The 21,840-nt window shown below is 44.3% G+C and overlaps 1 protein-coding gene across 1 annotated transcript in view; it reads left to right on the forward strand.

Annotated features, from left to right (window-relative positions):
- The window catches only part of TBCK (TBC1 domain containing kinase), a 1,513,148-nt gene that overhangs the window by 202,337 nt on the left and 1,288,971 nt on the right, over positions 1 to 21,840 (forward strand). Inside the window, exon 3 of the mRNA XM_086962029.1 lies at positions 8,428 to 8,500. Coding sequence (XP_086818155.1) covers positions 8,428 to 8,500 — 73 coding nt within the window. The remainder of the gene's footprint in view (positions 1 to 8,427; positions 8,501 to 21,840) is intronic.

Raw genomic sequence — 21,840 nt, forward strand, 5'->3', positions numbered from 1 at the left:
TCCCTCCCATGACCCACACCCCTACTACCCTGTGGCCATGAGCCAGTGTGCTCTGTCCCACTGGGTCCAGGCTAAACTGAAGGTACTGTTGGTGTTGTTTCATCACCAGCCAGGACCAGGGGGCACAAGATGGGCGTTATGTTGCTTTGGACACAGGAAGTGAAGGTATCTGTCTGTTTAGGACGATCAGATGGACCAGGCCGCTCCTCTTCATCTGTACTTTCAGGAGTGGGGTCCTCCCTTGAGGCTTGATCCTGGGCTGAAGTGGAGGTATCATGAGACACAGATGTTTGGACACATGCTCTGGCTGTTGGACCTAAAATCATTGTGACAAAAAATAATAATTTGTAAAATTGTGAATTATACATCCAATGAGTTATAAGCAAGTATAATGTAGCAACCTAAAAGGGAAAGTGTTTTGATTATGATGATTGGACCTTTCAGTGGAATTGTAATTAATTGCACAAACCGTTTGTTTCATACTAAACTACTTCAAAATAAAAGGTAAGAAGATGTCCTGAAATGAAAAAGATACAATAGTAGGTATACATGAATTGTACCAACCATTGAACCCCACACAGTAGAGGGGAAAATGTGACCTTTACCATTCCAAGGCTTAGCAGGCTGAAAAACCAGACATTTACAGAACTTGGAGAGATGTTACGCATTAGCCATCATGTAAACGGTGCAGAGCTCAGTTTTCACATATGCTACTTTTATTCAGCATACAATTTTGCAATTTTGCATGCCTTAAATTTTAAAGCTCAACAAATGATGATTTGTGAAGCCAATTCAATTATATAAGAAGAAAAGGACAACATACAAATTACATCACAAACCATTTTCAAACAAGCATTTATTAGAGACTGATCAGTAAATAACACTGTATTATAGATGAAAATGTTAGAAAAGGGACTATGAGAAAAATGAGATGGCAATATTCTCACAAAACTGAATCAAGGCGTTGTGATAGTTATAGTTATTTCAATTGCAAAATTGTGACTTGAACATACCTTGTGTAAATATGCATTCGAAAGAGACAGACATTTAATATGTGAAACACATGTATGTTATTATGAGTACACTTGCATGCACCATCACATCATGTGAAATGTGATGGCTTTTGAAACGTGTTACCTTAAATACAATTCAGTAAACTCAAACAAACAAGATGTTACTGATATATGTAGGTTTCTATTTGAAATACATTGTGCAGAACACATTAGCAACAGCTAACTTGAAAGCAAACAGGACATTGAGAAGTGTAACTTACCGGCCTCCACTCCACCAGGGATTCCTATAAAGCCTTAATTGCAAGTTTATATAGCGCTAGGAATCGACTCCCGGAGGAGTATCTCCACGCTTCGACCGCTGGGGAACCCGTCCTGGCTCACCCTGAGAGATGGTCCCTAATGGGTATCTCTAAGGTGCGACCAAGCATCCCCGGCGGTCTGGGGGGCCGTTGTGAAGATGAGGCAAGCTAATGCCCAGAGTTGCCGAGTGTGGTCCCTGACTGGAGTAGGCACCGAGGCGAGAATTATCGAGCCCGCTGACCATGGTCCACGACCCTGCCGCGTCGGGAATCGAACCCTGGTCCCGGGCCGTCCTCTGCTTACGGGTCTGCCGCCTCTAACCAGTGAGCCACACCACCACACCTTCAGGATGGAAGATCTGCTAAACCTTGTAAGGTATTTACAACAAGGGGTGGTGAGGGACAGAAACCTTGTAAGGTGGGCCTGGGAGAACCACCACCAGTCCACTGGGCCTCCAGGTGATGCTTGAAGGCCAGGAAATTAACTTTCCCCGCAGGTCATTCCACATCTTCCTGATTTCCTCTTGTGTACGCAGGTTGTTTTCTACAGCATTCACTCTGTCGACTATTCTGGCCCACATTTGACTTTTCTGAGATAGTGGTGTATTTTGGACTTGAGTGCCAAACAATTGTGGCTCTACTCTTAAGATTTGATCCATCATGACTGACCACTCTCCCTCAGTAAAACTGGGATTTGTAGGCCCTGGCATTGTGCAAAGAAATGTGATTAAATCAAATTATTTAACCACAAGAAAATAAATGAAAGAAGATAAGGGGACAGAAAACAGGGAAAAGCAAGAAAATAACCTCACTTAACTGGCAGAAGTTCTGCTAGAAAATATTGTGGTGCAGTGGAATGACAAAGGACCCTGGTCTGAAATGGAGTGTGTTTTATAGTGTGGTATGCAAGTGCAAACAGCCAAAGCACATCAGGTGTTTGATGCCAGCATCCAGCTTATAGCCACAGGAATAGTACAATACTGACCGCATCCTGCAACGGATTCACTTCTTCGGCAAACTGCTGCAAGAACACCTCCAGCACAACTGGGAAATCTTAATCGGCTTGGCGCAATCCCACCACCATCCCACCACCCTTACGGTAACTGAGTATTGTACGCCGCCTTTGAAGTCCGTGCATCAGCAGCAGTAGAGCCGTGCACGCAGCAGTGAACACTCTGTCAATACAGACGGAGAGTCAGCCAGCATACATCTAAATACGGCTGGGGGACTGCCGTCAGCTTGATGGAGTACTTGGGACAACTGCCATCACGGGACGGCAGAAAGACCACCAAGATCTAAAACAGGCCCTCAGTTTTAGGTGGATCAGTTAGTCTTTAAGTTTTTAAATGGGCGATAAATATTGGAACTTTTAAGTAACAGTCCTTATTTAACAACAATACCTACTATTGAATAATTCTATATTGATTAAAGGCCCTTACACTTACCATTGTCAAGGCTCTGCATCAGAGCTCACAATTGCTTCCTTATATAGGCTTGAGCCCCAAAGCTTGCCCTTGCGTGTCATGGGTGCCAAACCTCACTATTTCTGAATCTCTGTGTAAAAAGAGCACACATTTCTAGTCTGCGCATTAAGGAGCACCATTACCTAGCTTCTGTTTAAAGCTTGACATAGCTTGCACAAATGCTCACAACTGCCTTGCCCCTGGACTGTAGCTCACTCTTGCCTCACCTTAACACCAACATTTGTTATTACCCTTTTTCTACATCAAACGTACCGCTACCCATCCTTGGCAAGTAAGTTTGTCTCTGCCCAGTTTTAGCAACAAATCTTATCACTACCATGGCCTTTACACAAAGACTTGCCATTGCTAACCCTTTACACTAATGTTAGCCAATGGCCAGCTTCTGTTACAAAGCATTCAACTGTCCAGTCACTGTATCAAAAGCTTGCCATTGCTCGGTCTGTTCACGTAAATGCTCACTATTGCTTGATCTCTGTACAAAATCTCACCATTGCTCAGCCTCTAAACCTAATAGCTTGCCATTGCTTAGACTTGCCATCAATAGCTAGCCATTGCACAGCCTCTCCAGCAAAAGCTCGCTGTTGCGCAGCCTCTCCAGAAAAAGCTCGCCATTGCCCTGCCTCTGCATCAAAAACTCACGATTGTTCAGTCTCTGCATCAAAAACTCGCCTTTGCTCAGCCTCTGCATTCAAAGCCAGCTTTTGCCCAGCCTCTGCACAAAAGTTCACCATTGCTCAGCCTCTGCATCAAAGAGTCGCCATTGCTCAGCCTCTGCATCAAAGGCTCATCATTGCTCAGACTCTGCATCAAAGGCTAGCCATTGCTCAGGCTCTGCAGCAAAAGCTTGCCATTGCTCAGCCTATGCATCATAGGCTCACCATTGCTCAGCCTCTGCATCAAAGAGTCGCCATTGCTCAGCCTCTGCATCAAAGGCTGGCCATTGCTCAGCCTCTGCATCAAAAGCTCGCCATTGCACAGCCTCTGCATCAAAGGCTGGCCATGCTCAGCCTCTGCATCAAAAGCTCGCCATTGCACAGCCTCTGCATCAAAGGCTGGCCATGCTCAGCCTCTGCATCAAAAGCTCACCATTGCTCAGCCTCTGCATCAAAGGTTGGCTGTTGCTCATCCTCTGCATCAAAAGCTCGCCATTGCCCAGCCTATGCATCAAAAGCTCGCCATTGCTCAGCCTATGCATCAAAGGCTCACCATTGCTCAGCCTCTGCATTAAAGGCTCGCCATTGCTCAAACTCTGCTTCAAAAGTTCACCATTGCTCAGCCTCTGCATCAAAGGCTCATCATTGCTCAGCCTATGCATCAAAGGCTCATCATTGCTCAGCCTCTGCATTAAAGGCTCGCCATTGCTCAGCCTATGCATCAAAGAGTCGCCATTGCTCAGCCTCTGCATCAAAGGCTGGCCATGCTCAGCCTCTGCATCAAAAGCTCACCATTGCACAGCCTCTGCATCAAAGGCTGGCAATTGCTCAGCCTCTGCATCAAAGAGTCGCCATTGCTCAGCCTCTGCATCAAAGGCTGGCCATTGCTCAGCCTATGCATCAAAGAGTCGCCATTGCTCAGCCTCTGCATCAAAAGCTCGCCATTGCACAGCCTCTGCATCAAAAGCTCACCATTGCTCAGCCTCTGCATCAAAGGTTGGCTGTTGCTCATCCTCTGCATCAAAAGCTCGCCATTGCTCAGCCTCTGCATCAAAGGTTGGCTGTTGCTCATCCTCTGCATCAAAAGCTCGCCATTGCCCAGCCTATGCATCAAAAGCTCGCCATTGCTCAGCCTATGCATCAAAGGCTCACCATTGCTCAGCCTCTGCATTAAAGGCTCGCCATTGCTCAAACTCTGCTTCAAAAGTTCACCATTGCTCAGCCTCTGCATCAAAGGCTCATCATTGCTCAGCCTATGCATCAAAGGCTCATCATTGCTCAGCCTCTGCATTAAAGGCTCGCCATTGCTCAGCCTATGCATCAAAGAGTCGCCATTGCTCAGCCTCTGCATCAAAGGCTGGCCATGCTCAGCCTCTGCATCAAAAGCTCACCATTGCACAGCCTCTGCATCAAAGGCTGGCAATTGCTCAGCCTCTGCATCAAAGAGTCGCCATTGCTCAGCCTCTGCATCAAAGGCTGGCCATTGCTCAGCCTATGCATCAAAGAGTCGCCATTGCTCAGCCTCTGCATCAAAAGCTCGCCATTGCACAGCCTCTGCATCAAAAGCTCACCATTGCTCAGCCTCTGCATCAAAGGTTGGCTGTTGCTCATCCTCTGCATCAAAAGCTCGCCATTGCTCAGCCTCTGCATCAAAGGCTGGCCATTGCTCAGCCTCTGCATCAAAGGCTGGCCATTGCTCAGACTCTGCAGCAAAGGCTCGCCATTGCTTAGCCTTTGCATCAAAGGCTCACCATTGCTCAGCCTCTGCATCAAAGGCTAGCCATTGCTCAGGCTCTGCATCAAAGGCTGGCCATTGCTCAGCCTCTGCAGCAAAAGCTCGCCATTGCTCAGCCTCTGCATCAAAGGCTGGCCATGCTCATCCTCTGCATCAAAAGCTCGCCATTGCTCAGTCTCTGCATCAAAGGCTCGCCATTGATCTGACTCTGCAGCAAAGGCTCGCCATTGCTTAGCCTTTGCATCAAAGGCTCACCATTGCTCAGCCTCTGCATCAAAGGCTAGCCATTGCTCAGGCTCTGCATCAAAGGCTGGCCATTGCTCAGCCTCTGCATCAAAGGCTGGCCATTGCTCAGCCTCTGCATCAAAGGCTGGCCATTGCTCAGCCTCCGCATCAAAGGCTGGCCATTGCTCAGCCTCCGCATCAAAGGCTGGCCATTGCTCAGCCTCTGCAGCAAAAGCTCGCCATTGCTCAGCCTCTGCATCAAAGGCTGGCCATTGCTCAGCCTCCGCATCAAAGGCTGGCCATTGCTCGGCCTCTGCAGCAAAAGCTCGCCATTGCTCAGCCTCTGCATCAAAGGCTGGCCATTGCTCAGCCTCTGCATCAAAGGCTCGCCATTGCTCCGCCTCCGCATCAAAGGCTGGCCATTGCTCAGCCTCTGCATCAAAGGCTGGCCATTGCTCAGCCTCCGCATCAAAGGCTCGCCATTGCTCAGCCTCTGCATCAAAGGCTGGCCATTGCTCCGCCTCTGCATCAAAGGCTGGCCATTGCTCAGCCTCCGCATCAAAGGCTCGCCATTGCTCAGCCTCTGCATCAAAGGCTGGCCATTGCTCCGCCTCCGCATCAAAGGCTCGCCATTGCTCATCCTCTGCATCAAAGGCTCGCCATTGCTCCGCCTCCGCATCAAAGGCTGGCCATTGCTCAGCCTCTGCAGCAAAAGCTCGCCATTGCTCAGCCTCTGCATCAAAGGCTGGCCATTGCTCAGCCTCTGCATCAAAGGCTCGCCATTGCTCAGCCTCTGCATCAAAGGCTGGCCATTGCTCAGCCTCTGCATCAAAGGCTGGCCATTGCTCAGCCTCTGCAGCAAAAGCTCGCCATTGCTCAGCCTCTGCATCAAAGGCTCGCCATTGCTCAGCCTCTGCATCAAAGGCTGGCCATGCTCAGCCTCTGCATCAAAAGCTCGCCATTGCTCAGCCTATGCATCAAAGGCTCGCCATTGCTCCGCCTCCGCATCAAAGGCTGGCCATTGCTCAGCCTCTGCAGCAAAAGCTCTCCATTGCTCAGCCTCTGCATCAAAGGCTGGCCATTGCTCAGCCTCTGCATCAAAGGCTGGCCATTGCTCAGCCTCTGCATCAAAGGCTCGCCATTGCTCAGCCTCTGCATCAAAGGCTGGCCATTGCTCAGCCTCCGCATCAAAGGCTCATCATTGCTCAGCCTCTGCATCAAAGGCTGGCCATTGCTCAGCCTCTGCATCAAAGGCTGGCCATTGCTCAGCCTCTGCATCAAAGGCTCGCCGTTGCTTAGACTCTGCATCAAAGCTCCAGCCAATGTGCACAATAACTAATCATTACCTAGCCTCCGCATCAAACCTTGCCAAAGCCCAACTAATCACAAATCTTACCAGTTGCTGCCTGTACAAAAACTCACCACTGCCCGGCCTGTGCACCAAAGCCAGTGATCACTTCTGCCTAACCTCTACCCCAAAGCTCCCCCTTACTCGGACTTTGCATGATATATCTCCAGTGCCGCTGCACTAAAACCTGCAAGTACCCATCCCCTCTGTGGTTTATCTGCAGTACTCGGTGTAGCACCTTGACACGCTACTGAAATATTTGTAATGGCTTTTTTGAGTTACAGACTTCTTTTCACTTCTGTTCCATTGCAGGGCACAGCTTTTGACACTCACTGCCGGGATCGCATACAATGCTCATATTCAGTAACGTTTTTAAATAGTGTTGGTTAATCATTTCCGTTTTTCTTGGGGTTACATATTCCGTTTCATGCTACAAGTTTTGTTTTGAGCTTTTTAACGATAATAAAAAGTAGATGCATGACACAAACATTCTCAGTGCATCACAAGATCTCCAAGTAGCTCATTAAAAATTCCGAATGATTTTCCTTGAGTGTTTTTATATAGTTAATGTGAAGGAATTCCTGAATATTATGTTGGATGGAAATTGAGGGATGCAAGTACAGAGTACACTCAGAGGGAACGTGATTCATTCAAATCCTTCCCTGTTGGCACGTCAGACATAGACAGTTTGTGAAGTGGGATTTAGCAACACTTGCTGACCTTGGGTGTGCTTTGTTGCATGATGTGATTACCCTCACTTATTTACTCGTTACAACATTGAACCTACTGGTATCGGTAGGAAGTTGAAAGATTCATTTCTATAGCTTACTTGGTAAGTGCAGGTAACCAACTTACCCTTTAAGGGGGAATAATGCTGCTGCAGTTCCTGCAAAGTGGCAGAGTTTCACTTTCTGGCACCATGAAATCCCTTCATCTTCTTCTACCGCGACATATATGCTCGGTGTTTTGGGTAGGTGCACATAAAGGAACCGATTCACAAGCATATCTTTGAAAATAGGAAACGATCTTGGCGTAGGTGTCACCAAGGAACGCAGAAGTAAGCATGGGAACCTACATAAGGCACAGAATTCCAGGTGTCGGCTACTGCCATACCGGTTTCCCCCTGGGTGGGCAATTAGCAGCTTTAACTGTATTGAAAATGTGCATTAGCATTTGTAACTTTTCATTTTTGTTTCCCCCTCAAGAGAGAAATATTTTTCCTGGAGGAAAAATCGTTTCCCAATAAAATAAGTGAAATTTTTGGCAAGTTTTACATTCCTTTTAAACACTTACTCAACTTTTTATTGCCAATGTAATTCCATGGCTAAATGGGGTGGAGGAATAACAGAGGATGTATGTGAAAGTCACAGTTGGATCTTTGTGGGTGTTCTTTACCCTCCTAATGAGCAACTCATACTCCCCTGAAACACCCAAGGCTCCCCATCTAATCTTGCACTCACAACTGTGGAAAAAACACTATTCTGTAGATATTATTTGGCTGTGAGTTCTTCTGCAGCTTCAAATGTTGGTGGATACTGATTCTGTTTCTCTGCCATTCGCAGCCTCGGGTGGGTTTTGTGTGCACCCATGCTGAACGTCGGTGAAGACAGCTCCGTGTATAGTATTGTGCGAAAATTGCACCCCTAACCGTATCATTTTAATTCCCACAGAAAGGCTGGTGGTGGTTGCCGAACACTATGAAAAGAGTCTTGAGGATTTACTGCGGGAAATGCAACCCGTGAGGTATGTGATAAGGAGCAATATCACCAATGTTTTTCCAACTTCTTTGTTGTTCCATTGCAGCTACCGTAGTTCTACTGATAGGAAAGCTTTTTAGTTCCTGCCTGCCAGACATCCCAAGCTGCCTGGTTGTAAAGGGCCTAACTGACAGTAGGCTTACTGCTCTCCTATTGCTTATCATTGGTTGGCTTTATTGTCACTCTTATTTGTTTGCTGCTTATCCAATGGCTTTCTTTGAATCATCTTGTTTATCTCGTGTTTGTCCCTCCCTTGGAGCATAGCCATAATTTCGCTTGGCTGGCTTCTATCTTTCTATTGCTCACTTTTAGAAAACTCATTTTCTTTCTTTCTTTTTTGAACCCCTCCACAAGAGTGAATGTGTTTTCCATCTCTCTCCCTCTTGTGCTTTCCCACTGATGTACCCCCTTCCCTATGCTCTTTGTTCCTCTCCTCTTTGTGTGCTTCTCTCCCAGCAAAACACTACACGCTGCGTTGCTCTCTTGCTCATCTGCTTCTCCCTCTGCAAAAAACACCCCAAGCTCCATGTAGCTCTCTCCCTCATTTGCTTTCCCAACCCATGTTGCTCTCTAGCTCTCTTCCTCGTTAGCTTTCCCAACCCATGTTGCTCTCTCTTTCATGTTTATACTGTCAATTGTTCTTAAATGTTTGTGGAACTGAAGTTTGACATTTCAGTCACGTGTAGAATAGTGATCATGGAGATAAATAAAAGTAGTTCTAAAAAGAGTTTAACCTGAAGTGTCAGGTTCACATTATGAGGAGAAAACAAATCTTCTTCCCAAATGCTGTTGTCACTTTAAGGAATTATGTGCACCTTTGATTAGCTTTATATTATTGGACCTTGCCTTGCTCCCTCTTTGATTATATGTAATGTAGGAATATTGGTTGTTTCTAATCTGTCCCCGGAAGCAAAGGTGTCAAAAGTGACTGGCTCGTTTTTTTATCCAGCTAAAAATTTTACGCTGTTTTTTCAATATATCTCTAAAATAATTTCACGTGCCTTTCAAAAATTCCATAGTCCAATGTCGATTGGACTGCAACGTCATCTGTTGGGTGCCTCCAATAAAAAATGGAGTAACATCCCAAAAATCACCATGTTTCACCTACATTCAAAGAAATATACTGGCTGCCCCTCTCGTAAGCACAATCGTTTTCAATGCTTTAGACTTTAGTTTACATAAACTGCTATATTGTTTGCAATCTGCCTCTTCATTTTTGCTAGATGTACTGAGAGTTGACACTGTAATGTATGACAATCATGCTTTCTTTAAAGCTGCAGCCAAAGCATTACATTTTCTCACATTATTTCTACAAGAAGAGTTATTACTATTCATATTTGGAAAGCTTTTAAGGACATATTGGTTTAGTAGGTAATTGACAAGGTACGGGTGTAGCTTTCTTAAGTGCCATGAAACTTCAGTGTACATGTGCTATACAAATAATAATGAACTCAATTTAACGTGTAATCCCATCCAAAGCTCCATCTTTGTTATGTTAAGAATATGTCAGCACTGCTGAAAAGTATTGTTACTTTACCCTTTAAAAGGATACTTTAAATGGATATTCGCCCTGCGTAGCCCTTATAACAACTCTCTTCCTAAGAGTCAGATTGTTCAGCAATGTTGGACCACTGGTGCTAGTTGGTGATGTACATAGTCAAGCATGGTTTTCCGCAGCTTCATTGGAAGTCACATTGAGAGTCCATTGAAGACAAGTTCTTTTTTTTATCTCTGCCTGCACAAATATGAGAATTAATTTTTTTCACCAAAATGTGTGAGTTTTAAGCCCTGCTCTACTTCTTGCTGTGTTTTAGCCCCGCTGCTGTTTAATTTATATACAGTTGATCTAGGGACCAGAAAACAGACCAATGCATTTCTACCAAAAATAGGGCGATATAAGATCCCGATCCTACAATACGCAGATTATCTAGAACTTTTAGACTCCATAAAAATAGAAATATATCACTCTCTCTACAAGCTGCACAAATACTACGTGATTAATAAGCTGGAGGTTAAACAAAAGTAATGTTATTCAGGAACTAAAGAGGAAATCGAAAAAAGTGTGAAACTTGGCCCAGTGAAGATTATTTAGACTATGACTTAAAACTACCTGGGGATGTGGTTATTGGACACTTCAAGTCCATCTAGAATATTGGAGAAAGGAGCTCATGATTTAATATTCACACTTTGTCACCTTAAAGAAAAGTTACTTAGTTCATCAGCTGAAGCTGTCAAAAGGGTAATAAAGGTCAAGTTAGTGCCAACAATCTCTTAAGTTCATCATGTTTTCTAGTTGAAAATGGCAGTGTTATTAGACAAGCATTGGAAATGCAATAGGTCTGGTATTTGCTTGAGTTAGAGCTATTGGCGTTGTAAATGACAATGTCTTTTACTCATATGTTATGAAGTGTATGTATGTTGTAAGTAGTGGAATTATGTGGTTTGGATTGGAATTGTTAGTTATGGAATTGTGTGGCATGGAATTGTGTGGCGTTGAGTGAATTTGTGTAGTGAATTATGTGCCATGGCGTGCAGTGGAAATATGTGGATTGTAAAATTGTGGTATTGAGTGTACTGGAATTAAGTAGAGTGGGATTGTGTGTTTTGCAGTGTTATTATGTGGAATGGTATTTTGTGTTGTGGACTGGCATGTAGTGGAGGCAAGCATGTGACTTCGGTTTAGACTTCCGTGATCCTTCACAGCGCATTTGGAGTAGCACACCAAACAGCAGCTAGAGCAAGTGCGGTTGAACTAAACTTCTAAACAAGGTGAGCAGATACAAACCCTAATCCCGCAAACAAAAAGAATAAAGTTAGCTCGAACACAGTTATTTTTATTTTTTATTTATTTTAGCGATTTCTAAAGCGCCTGGTGACCCAAGGGCATCCCCGCGCTATGTAACTTGAATCCTATTGAGAGGGTAGGTAACCGAGAGTATTATTTGGGAAACAGAATACACCTAGTCTTTTTGATTCTCTCACAGCAGGACCGAGTTCCCGCGGTAGCACATCATTAAAGGAGAAGCACCGCGCCCAACAAAAGTACTGCCCCAAGTAAGCTGTTTTAACACTTCAAAAAGTCAACTTTCAGTAATCAAGACCTACAGGCAATTAAAACTAGTCTTTTTCCACCAGATGGGGTAAAATATCAGGAACACGTCACATTGGAACCAGGTTTTCATACAAGCTCTTACAAGTAAGTAGGAATCCAGAACCTCTCTAATGCATAACAAGCAAAATGCCTTCCGTTCGATAAAACAGGGACAAACAGTGTCTATTTTCATGACTATAGGTTCGAAAATTTCTTCAACCGAACAAACAGGACTTCACCGCGCAGGAACAAAAAGGTAATCCTTGTTCCGCACAGTGAGAAGCAGAATTGAAAACAATACAGGAGTAGGCACTAAATGAAGTCTATTTTTATGTTTCACAACACCAGGTACCCAGGTTGCCCTGAGGAAAAACCCGACACACTTAGGATCGGGTTTGGAAACGCGTCGGCTTTCCTAAAGGAGTCATCCCTTTACTTCTTTCACCAAAGGCACATAACAACAGTCCTAGGCTATTGGACATTATTAAAATCAAACAACGCCTATGGTGTCTTACAGTCCGAAACAGCCAAAGAAATAGGCACATAGGACTGCCTTTATTATTTCTGGTGTACCTATGAATTTATTGATTGTTTTTGTACATATGAAGTTTGCATGTAATTCTTTTTTGCACTGAATAATTGTTTCACATTTCTCAGAAATATTCTTTTTATGTTTTCACAATAAGTGTATGATGTTTGTGTAAAGGTTATGTTTAAACCTCGTTTTCAACGAAAAATGATTCTAACAATGTAAAAATGTGAAAAAACACATAAGCTTTATAATTTAATTAAAAGCTTTGTTGCTGGTAATTAAAAAACAGCATCTAAATTCGAGACCAGGCACAATTGTCTTTTTCCCAGTTTATAGTGTCCAGCCTGGCCCCGTAGGACAAAACCCCTGTGTTTACAGTAACAATCTCTTAAGGTCATCATGTTTTCTAGTTGAAAATGGCAGTGTTATTAGACAAGCATTGGAAATGCAATAGGTCTGGTATTTGCTTGAGTTAGAGCTATTGGCGTTGTAAATGACAATGTCTTTTACTCAAATGTTATGAAGTGTATGTATGTTGTAAGTAGTGGAATTATGTGGTTTGGATTGGAATTGTTAGTTATGGAATTGTGTGGCATGGAATTGTGTGGCGTCGAGTGAATTTGTGTAGTGGAATTATGTGCCATGGCGTGCAGTGGAAATATGTGGATTGTAAAATTGTGGTATTGAGTGTACTGGAATTAAGTAGAGTGGGATTGTGTGTTTTGCAGTGTTATTATGTGGAATGGTATTTTGTGTTGTGGACTGGCATGTAGTGGAGTGGAATTATGTGGTGTGGTGTTGAAGTTTGTGAAATAATGTTGAATTTTGTGGTGTTATCTGATTTTATTGTGCACAAGATTACTGGGCCTCGTAATCATTCAATTTGATCAAGGTTACAGAACACATTTAATGCCCATTGTTCTCGGTGCAGGCCAAATGAAATGACCACTCTGCGGGCAAAGTGAAACAAACATGTATTTCGCCACCTAGGGTTGGATCGATGCAGTGTTGCAAACCTCTAACGGCAGAGGGTAAACATTTCTGCATTGCAACGTTAATTTTAGGACTGGACATTAAGAAGGAGTCATGTCATGCATGTCCTGGTGGAAATTGATTCATCTCCCGTTCTTTCTCCAATAGGTACTTTAGCCAGGTGTGTTATAGACCAGCAAAGCAAGCTTAATAACAAGTGCGGGTTAGTAACGACACATATGATAATAATATGATACCATTCTAAAAATATGAAAAGGGATCCAGTAGAAGAGGTGTAAATTTGAACATTTTATTTGAGGGGTAACTATAATCTGAAATTGTTTACAAAGCAAATAGCCTTGGAAGCGGTTCTTCAAATATTACCTATACAAACATAGGGGCAATTTGAGATACTAAGGGGCAAAGCGTGAAGGCTAAACATTCTTGCGATGCAAGATATCAATATGTTACAAACAAGTATGTACCATTATACCGGAAGGTTAGCTAGTAGCATCTGACTAAGTCTGCACATCTCGGTAATCAGCAAGGTAAATAAAAAATGAGAGGGACAAGCTCTGGTCAACAGTAAAAATCATCTATCTTTACGGTAATCTCTGTCCAACAAAATTGCAGTGTTTTATATACGTCATGTGATGGAATTGGTAAAAATTCAACCATTACAATTGATCAGGTTTCGTGCATAATCAAAATACTGTGCATCACCTCTGCAGAGGTATTTCCTGTATTAGAATGCCATCAATGTTGTTGTCTAAGCCATATGGAGTCAGTTTTCGCAACCACGTGACCTACTGAAGATACCAAATTAAATATATAAAATAATTTTTGTAAGAGTGTAGCAGAACAAAAATCACTGTGGCAGGCAGGCGCATAAACCCATAGTGTGATAAAGATGTTATTTAAAAAAAGGCAAGACTATCATGGGAGGAGGCAACGCAAGATAATTAATATCTAAAACGGCTGTGTAAGCTATGGACCTGGGTCTACCTTATTCTCAAAATCACCACCTTATTTTGAGGAGCTGCATGTTTTGCAGTAGTCTAGAAGGAAAATAGCTGTTTGAAATGTGTTTTAAAAGGTGTGGCAAATTAATTGTGATCTCTTGTATGTTTTATTCGTTTGGGTAATCAAAAATGGGAAATACAGCTGCAGACGTTTCACCGAGGTAACAAGACATTTTTATAACTGCTGCCCCATGGCAGAGGTGTTCCTTAACCATTCCCTGTGAAGGAAAAAGACAAGGTGCATTAAAAAAACAAACATGCGATTAACATGTTTCGCTAATCTTTAGAGAAATCTTGAAATGAAAAATGCCTGAGCGGCAGGCGTGTTTGTGTGAAGAAACAGCTCGGCTGTTGTCCAATGTGGAAGTAGTGGGGGGCCACGCCGAGGACCCAGCAATAGTCCAGAGGCTTTGTTTTACACGGCCCTTTACTGCCGGGCAAAAAGACCCATGCAGGTAATACAACATTTAACATCAGCATGTAGCTCACATAAACCCTGCGCAAAGCTGGTTTCTAAGCGCTCTCCACGTTCTCCCTTCGATAGATTACAGAACTGCTGGTGGAGCCACTATTCATGGACAGTGATCACACAATGATGTCTTGCAGGCAAGGTGAGAATGTTGGCCACCCTTGTCGCATTTATGAAATTCCAGAAGGCCCATTCCCGGTGCTGTAAATAGTTTGTATGAGAGTGAGAACAATATTATCAAAGAAATCCCACAGGCACGTTAAACCGACATTTTCGTTTTATATCAGTCACCTCACCATTCCAAGTTACTGTAAACAAATACATTCCTTAATGAGTTAACCAAAATATAGTCTTTACACTTTTAAACCAGCTCACAAAAATATATATAGTTAAAAACGTTTGAGAACTACTGTTGAAAACAAGCTGGTGAGGGAGCCGGAGGTGAGGCTCAGCACCACCATGTGTGGCATGCAGACCATAATACTGGTAATGTGGCAACGCCGGGACCAATCAGGGTGTGAGGCCTTTTTTACCACCACTTCCAAAACTAATGTGAAAAAAGGTGCACTGAAGTGGATGCAGGGGGAGTGTAGAGTGCTTGCTGGTACGGGAGCTCTCTAAGCCACCATGCCAGAGTAGAAGAAAACCATTGTGTGCCAAAACTTACCCAAATAGACAGGAGGGTAGGATTACATGTAATAGAGCCAGTTGCTATGGGAGGGAACCAAACGCCAAAAGAAGGGACAAATACAGCCAATGCATCAATAAAAAGCCAGGTTTTTAGAAGGGCGCAGAAAAGAACAGATGAAAAACGATGGGTGTGCTCGAAGCCCACAGAGTAGATACAGCATGTCTCAAAGAGACAGCACGTGTGCTGCCTAGGCGAGAACTAATCAGATGTAATGCATTTCCTACAGATGATTATTCCAGTTACCACAGTACATCCGACGAGCACAGATACGTCTGGAATTTGGTTTACAAAAACCAGATCTAGCTTGCAAGCCAAATTTCGTTCTTAATATTATCAGATATACATGCCAAAGAGAGATCATTAAAAATAAAAAATAACAATAACGATTGGACAAGATACTAGAACAAAGCTAGTGCTGATCTACAGCTGAATTTAGATTCTCTCAGAACAAATAGCCTTTCATGCACAGCTTTGAAAGAAACACTGGCAAAATAAGTCATTTTAATCTCTAGAAAAATTGACAAAATTGTTACAAACACATAAATATTACAGAGCTATTATACCATCTTTTAAAGTCTCATGTCCACCTCGTATCCTCTTAAATAGTTTGCCTGTCCTATCAAGAGGATGATAAATATGGGGAAATAGTTGTAGACAGGAAGGGGAGCACGAACCTGTAATGTAAGGCTTCACTGAAATTGCTTTTTTATTTTTAAGATTGGCCTTATGGGAGGAGTCAAGATGGCGACCTGATCGGACGTGTAGTCCCTCGGCTCCGGAGACAGTCTCCTTCTTTGTGACTATCCTGCCGGTGATCCTGTTTTTAGAAGACACGACGTGGAAGCCGATGTGCCCAGGCGTCCTGCGGTGTAATCCTGAGGCTTGCGACTCTTTGCAAGTGGGAGAAATGTCCGACTGAAGTTCACGGCCCGCAGCGGACCCGAGTCCGGGGCCTCGAGTGGACGCTGGGGCCGGCTGCCGGGTGATCAACACCGGGCGTCAGAAGCGGCTTTGACCCGGTCGGACCATTTACAATAGACGCGGCCGAATTTGGAACGTGCGCTCCTTTGGACTGCAGGTATTGCGTTGGTTGTGCCTGGCGAACTATCCGCAGAGATTGCATGAGTGCAGATGTCCACACCGCGACTGCGGACGAGTGCTTGAACACTGCCCTGCTAGCGGCGGGAGGCTCCCGATCTTTCTACCCCCTCAATGTCGGGCGGAGCGGCTTGCTTCTGGGGCAATGTTTACGGCCTCTTTTTAGACCTGTTTAACGCCTCTCCTCGAGCTGTACGCCTTTAGTCAATATCAGCGGCCCTGCACTACTCGAGGTGTTCCCAGTGGTGATCACGAAGCGCACCATGGAGGGCAGCTTCGGAGAGCCTGTGTCATGGAGTGATGGTGGATGTGTGGTGCGAGACGACTTGACCGGGAGGGCACATGGAACTGCTCGGGGCTATGGAGACCTATTGGCGGCTATTGTCTCCCTTCACTCCGAAGTGCTACACTCTGCAAAAACCCTGATCACCGAGGTAAACGCTCTAATAAGTCATCGTGGATGCTCTAAAATGGCCGCCTCGTCAGACCGTAGTGGGGTTCTTTGTTCTACATCTGACCGCGACAAGATGGCGGCGTTGTGTAGCGGTGCCTGCCCAGCGACCCCAGACCCCGGGGTGCCTCTTGCTACTGCTGTTTATTGCCCTGGCTGAAGTGGAAAGCACGGACTGCAATCACGACGAGTGTTCTCTCCCAGCACTGTATCTCCCTCTACCCGGAGATCGCTCCAGAAGGGGCCTGACACTGAGACTTTCTCCCTTGGATCGATTTCGCTCTGTGCCACGGGTGTGACGTACTCTTGGCCCAGCTTGTTCTCATTGGCTCTGTATGTGCGGGACATGGTTGAGTGCTCCAGTCGATGTTCCCCGTTTGGACTATCGTGCACATCTCCCTGGATTCTCTGGGTTTCCGTGGTTAGCAGTGGTGGCGGAGAGAGAAAGGGCCAGGGGTGAACATTTATTATTATGGTCTGGGGATCTCCTGTTGCTGACCTGGGCATGTGGGTGGTGTGTCACTGCCTTTGACTGCGCTATGTGTCGATTTTGCATCTCTAATTTATCCTGATTGTACTGCTTAATACCACCGGGCTTTTTTACTCTGTGTTGTTGTTGGACTTGCGGGACGGTGGGGCCGGGGGACGGGCGGTGGGCTCCTCCCCACCTTTCTTTATTTTTGAGAGTTATAGATTAGGATTCTTTTCTTACTCTCTATATTTCGGGACTCCTTTTACTGGGCGACAGGCACACTGCTAAGGGGGTTTGGGCCGTAGCCAGCTGCAGGGGTGCAGGGTGGGGGGTGGATAGGGGGGGTTTTCTGTTTTTTCTTTTAGGTTCTTTGGGCCCTCCTATTCTTTTTCTTTTTTCCTTTTCTGGGTTTAGACGTTTTGCATGTGTGGTAGGCAACGAATCTGGCATTTTATTACGGTCCTATTTGTCAATCCTGTTCCTACGACGCCAGATCCAACTCGTTGTTCTTTGATATCCTGCTCTTGTCTATCCTACAGAAAAAATCTTTAAAATTAGACCTCATTATTCCTGTAACATGTCCTTGGCACCCTTTCTGTTGCACTGTACTGTACTTGCTAGCCCTCGGGCTCGTTGCTGGATTGTATGTGCGTTTTTTGTCAATAAAGGTCTTCCAAAAAATTTAAAAAAAAAAAGATTGGCCTTATGACATAACAATAGTTTATAACTGAGGTAAAAATACAGGCGCTTTTTTTTTGCTTTTTGTGGACAGGATAGTTTTGGCATCCAGCAGCTTAACTTTTTTTTTTTTTTTTTTGAAAAACTTTTTTATTTCCATTCCATTGTCAGGATTTTACATACATCCATTAACTACAGTCATCTCTGTTTAAGATTGAATATAATACAATTCGACAGAATACATTCTTTGGACACTGTGTACAGCACAAGGTTATTCAATATTGTTCAAACCCTAATTTTCTAACATACCATCCCTTCATCCTCTCCCCCCCTCTCCACCTTCACCAGTGCTTGGTACAAACATATTGGAAGGTCTCCCTACAAATCATGGGCCACTCTCGGGGGTTAATGCCTCATATGGTGGTTCACAGATATTCCCCCGGGATTCATTCCATTTCCCCCATACTCTCGCCCATTTTTTGGGGCATCGCCGATGGGTGTAAACTGCTTTTTCAGCTACCATAGCTGTGTCCATATCATTTTCCCATTGCAACAGTGTGGGTATCATCCCGCATCCCCAGTTCCTAGCTATATTACGCTTCGCTGTCGCCATCCCCAGTGTTGCCAAGGCTTTCATCACCGTGTTTAGGTCCCTTGGCTGCCATATATTCAAGAGACAGCACTTTGGGTCTGTCTGGATCTCTGCCCCACCCACTTCTGCGATCTCAATCAAAACCTGCTCCCAATAGGCCTGTATCTTTGGGCAATCCCATATTATATGAAAGTATGTTCCGGTTTGTCCGAAACCCCTCAGGCAAAGCAGCAGCTTGACTTTTAAAACAATTAATGCTACTTGAATGCTGACAAGATACTAATTGAACTGGACCCATCTTCAGCTTTCAGAGTACTGTAAGTTGTCTGTAGGGTAATATTCCCTACCAGAGTGACCTTTCCTCTGTCACCAACTGTCACCATGACTGATGGAGAGAAACAACATCTCTTTTCAAACCTTACTCTATATGTGGACAGAAAAAGATGTATACAAAAGTTCCACATGAGAAATGTATTTATTACCTTCATCTTATCCAGTGCACAAAGCTTCATGCTGCAACATTTAGGAAGCCTTTCCTTCCAAGTCTCCAAGGATAGGGAGAGGTGTTTGGTACTATATTTACTGGAGAAAAAGAATTACCCTCATTCTAAGGGGGATACCCCACCTCCACAAAGGCAGGGAAAAATCGGAAATCTGAGGTTTCCAGAGCTGAACTTACAACCTAAATCGCCTACAGCCACCTCCTCACAAGAAAGCCTATAGGAAGGATGAAGACCAACCTGTTAAAAAGCTTGCATGAAAATGCAGCTCCCTTGATATCCTGACTGAACTGCGTTCCTCACAAGTGACTTCTCAGTCACCCTTATCATTTATTAAAAAAGCCACAGTCATCGATGACATCCCTATTGTCACCTATGGGCAAGTCTTGATGACAGTTAAAAGATCTTTTTTCGTGACGACCCTGTGGAAAACCAGACTCTCTTAAATGGCTGAGCTGGGACATCGATACTGCGAAACTCCAAATGATTTTGCTGCATCTGTGAATGTTGTAAAAAATATATATAAACAAGCTTTATTATTTGCAAACACAAAGGAAAGTACAGACCGTTCATCAGCGTCACAGCCTGCTTAGAAATGTGAAGCACAGAAGACATTCACTCACCAAATCCAGATCGTTATATTCCCACCATCAACTCCAAATCTGTCGGTGTTTATGTGGGCATCCTCTGGCAACATAAATGTTTTTTTCCTGTTGGGCGCACCAGTCTACCCCCACTCGCCATTCAGTCACTGAGGGATGCTTCAGGGATTTCCTTTGTTGGACAATGTCTTGTTTGACAACCAGCGTTGTTTACCCAACAAATGTATGCTCCGCTCTTGGGCCACCCAAATCAATCCGTGTCTGTTTTAATGTTTTGTAGGGCATTGTCCAAGTGTTTTACAAAGAAGGCGAGTCTGTCAAATGACATGTCCAGGACCTTTGCTTGGACCTCTGGACGAAAACTGTACACCTCAGCCATCCCTCCCTTCTCAAACCAGCTGTTTCGGCTACCTGGCTGAAACTTGCATTGGATACGTCCACTGTCACAACCATGAGGGCTGAAGACGTTAGTGCGTCCTCGCTGACGATTGCCGCAGCAGTCTCTTTTGTTAACAGGTATGAAGTTGATCAATAGTGAGATGTCATTCCACACCTGGCAGTCATAATTTCCCACATTCGCTAAGGCACCTGCCGCTTTGATTGATGTTGGCTCCATCAAACTAACCCTGTGGCTCAAATTATCTATCCGCTGGATGCCTGTCAGGAAGTGCTTACAATGGCATGATTAGATTCTTAGATTTTAACTTGCCCACTGACATAATACTAGAGTAGAGTTAGGCTTTGGATGGCCTGCAAGGCATGCAGGGCCGATTCTGGTTCTCTGTAATTATTTCCAAATGTGGTACCACTGCTGGAATCCTAGCCATCCTCATCAAACTTGGTTTTTGATCATACAATGTGTATGGACCCTGTGGCTTTGCGTTCCTGTTCCTTAAAGCCATAAAGCAAGCATTGCTGCTCCACCAAAGCCATAAGGATATTGAACTTCTTATCCACCCTCTCCATCAGAGCATGTCATTTGGAGGTGATTTGTGGTTAATGGGTGATTTATCAACATCCTTGGTTAAGATAGTTGCTTTACATTCATCATTGCCACTGTCCTTTCCTTGTGAGAGTTTACCTTCTTCCAAATCTGAAAACTCTGAATCTTATGAGTCTTTGTCCCCCATGTCCTTAGGTATTGTCAGGAGCAGTGGCTGTGTGACAGCTCTGGGAGGTATCTCCTCAGGAGTTAAAGGAAGGGGAGGTGGTTGAGCAGGCATAGGTGGCGAAGGTAGACAAAGTAGAGTAGAGGCATGGTTGAGGCGATGGATGGGCAGGTGTAGGTGGTAGATGGTTGAGGAAGCAATCTTTGAAAGATATCCATCATCTGCTGCAAAGTTGACAAAAAACTCAACAAGCATCTGCATGACCTGTGGTCCATTTTAGTAATGCCAAGGTCTATAAGATTGAGGAGTGTTATCAGCCATAAAGGTCTGTGGTTGACATTCATCCTCTTGTAGGCTTTGTCTTCATCTAAAGTCTCTTCCACAAACTCAGGACATCCAGCTGAGAAGGAGTTTAGGAATCTGCAAGTAATCTTAGTCGATGAGTACTGCCTCGAGCTCAGAGTCCAGAATCTGGGTGAAAATGAAACAGCATCAAATATTTTGCCATCAATTTGGTCTTTGATGGGGCAGTCATCAACACTATTCGTGGGTTTGCAATCAACTGTGAAAAATGGGTAGTTGTCAAAGAGGTCCTCGTCAACGGTGGAAGGCCAGAGATTCTTGGGGTGGTTATCAGTGATGATCTTGCTGCAGAAGAAGCTTCTATCAAGGTGTCTTGTGCTGGGTGAGAGTAGCTTTCGATGAGAAGAATTAGCACACGGATACACAAACGTCCATGCGGTAAACATTAAATTGAATTATTCAACATATATGTATTACAGAATCGCCATTGTATATTTCCAGGTCATTTTTGAAAAGTCATAGGCATTACTTCTGCGAAGGTTCTGATTGCATGAATATCTCACAAGTGATGAATGCACTGTAATATCCTGTGAAACGTGGTATGGTGCACAGTTTCTTGCACTGAGCAGTTTGGGCTGTGTTTTCAGGACTATACTTTGAAGTTCGACAGTCCAACATATATCTGCAGTTATTGGGGTCTGGTGCAAACCCACAGCTCCGGTTTCCTGTCATTCATGTGCAAAA

Source organism: Lissotriton vulgaris, chromosome 3_1 (assembly GCF_964263255.1).
Source record: "Lissotriton vulgaris chromosome 3_1, aLisVul1.2, whole genome shotgun sequence".
Lineage (NCBI taxonomy): Eukaryota > Metazoa > Chordata > Amphibia > Caudata > Salamandridae > Lissotriton > Lissotriton vulgaris.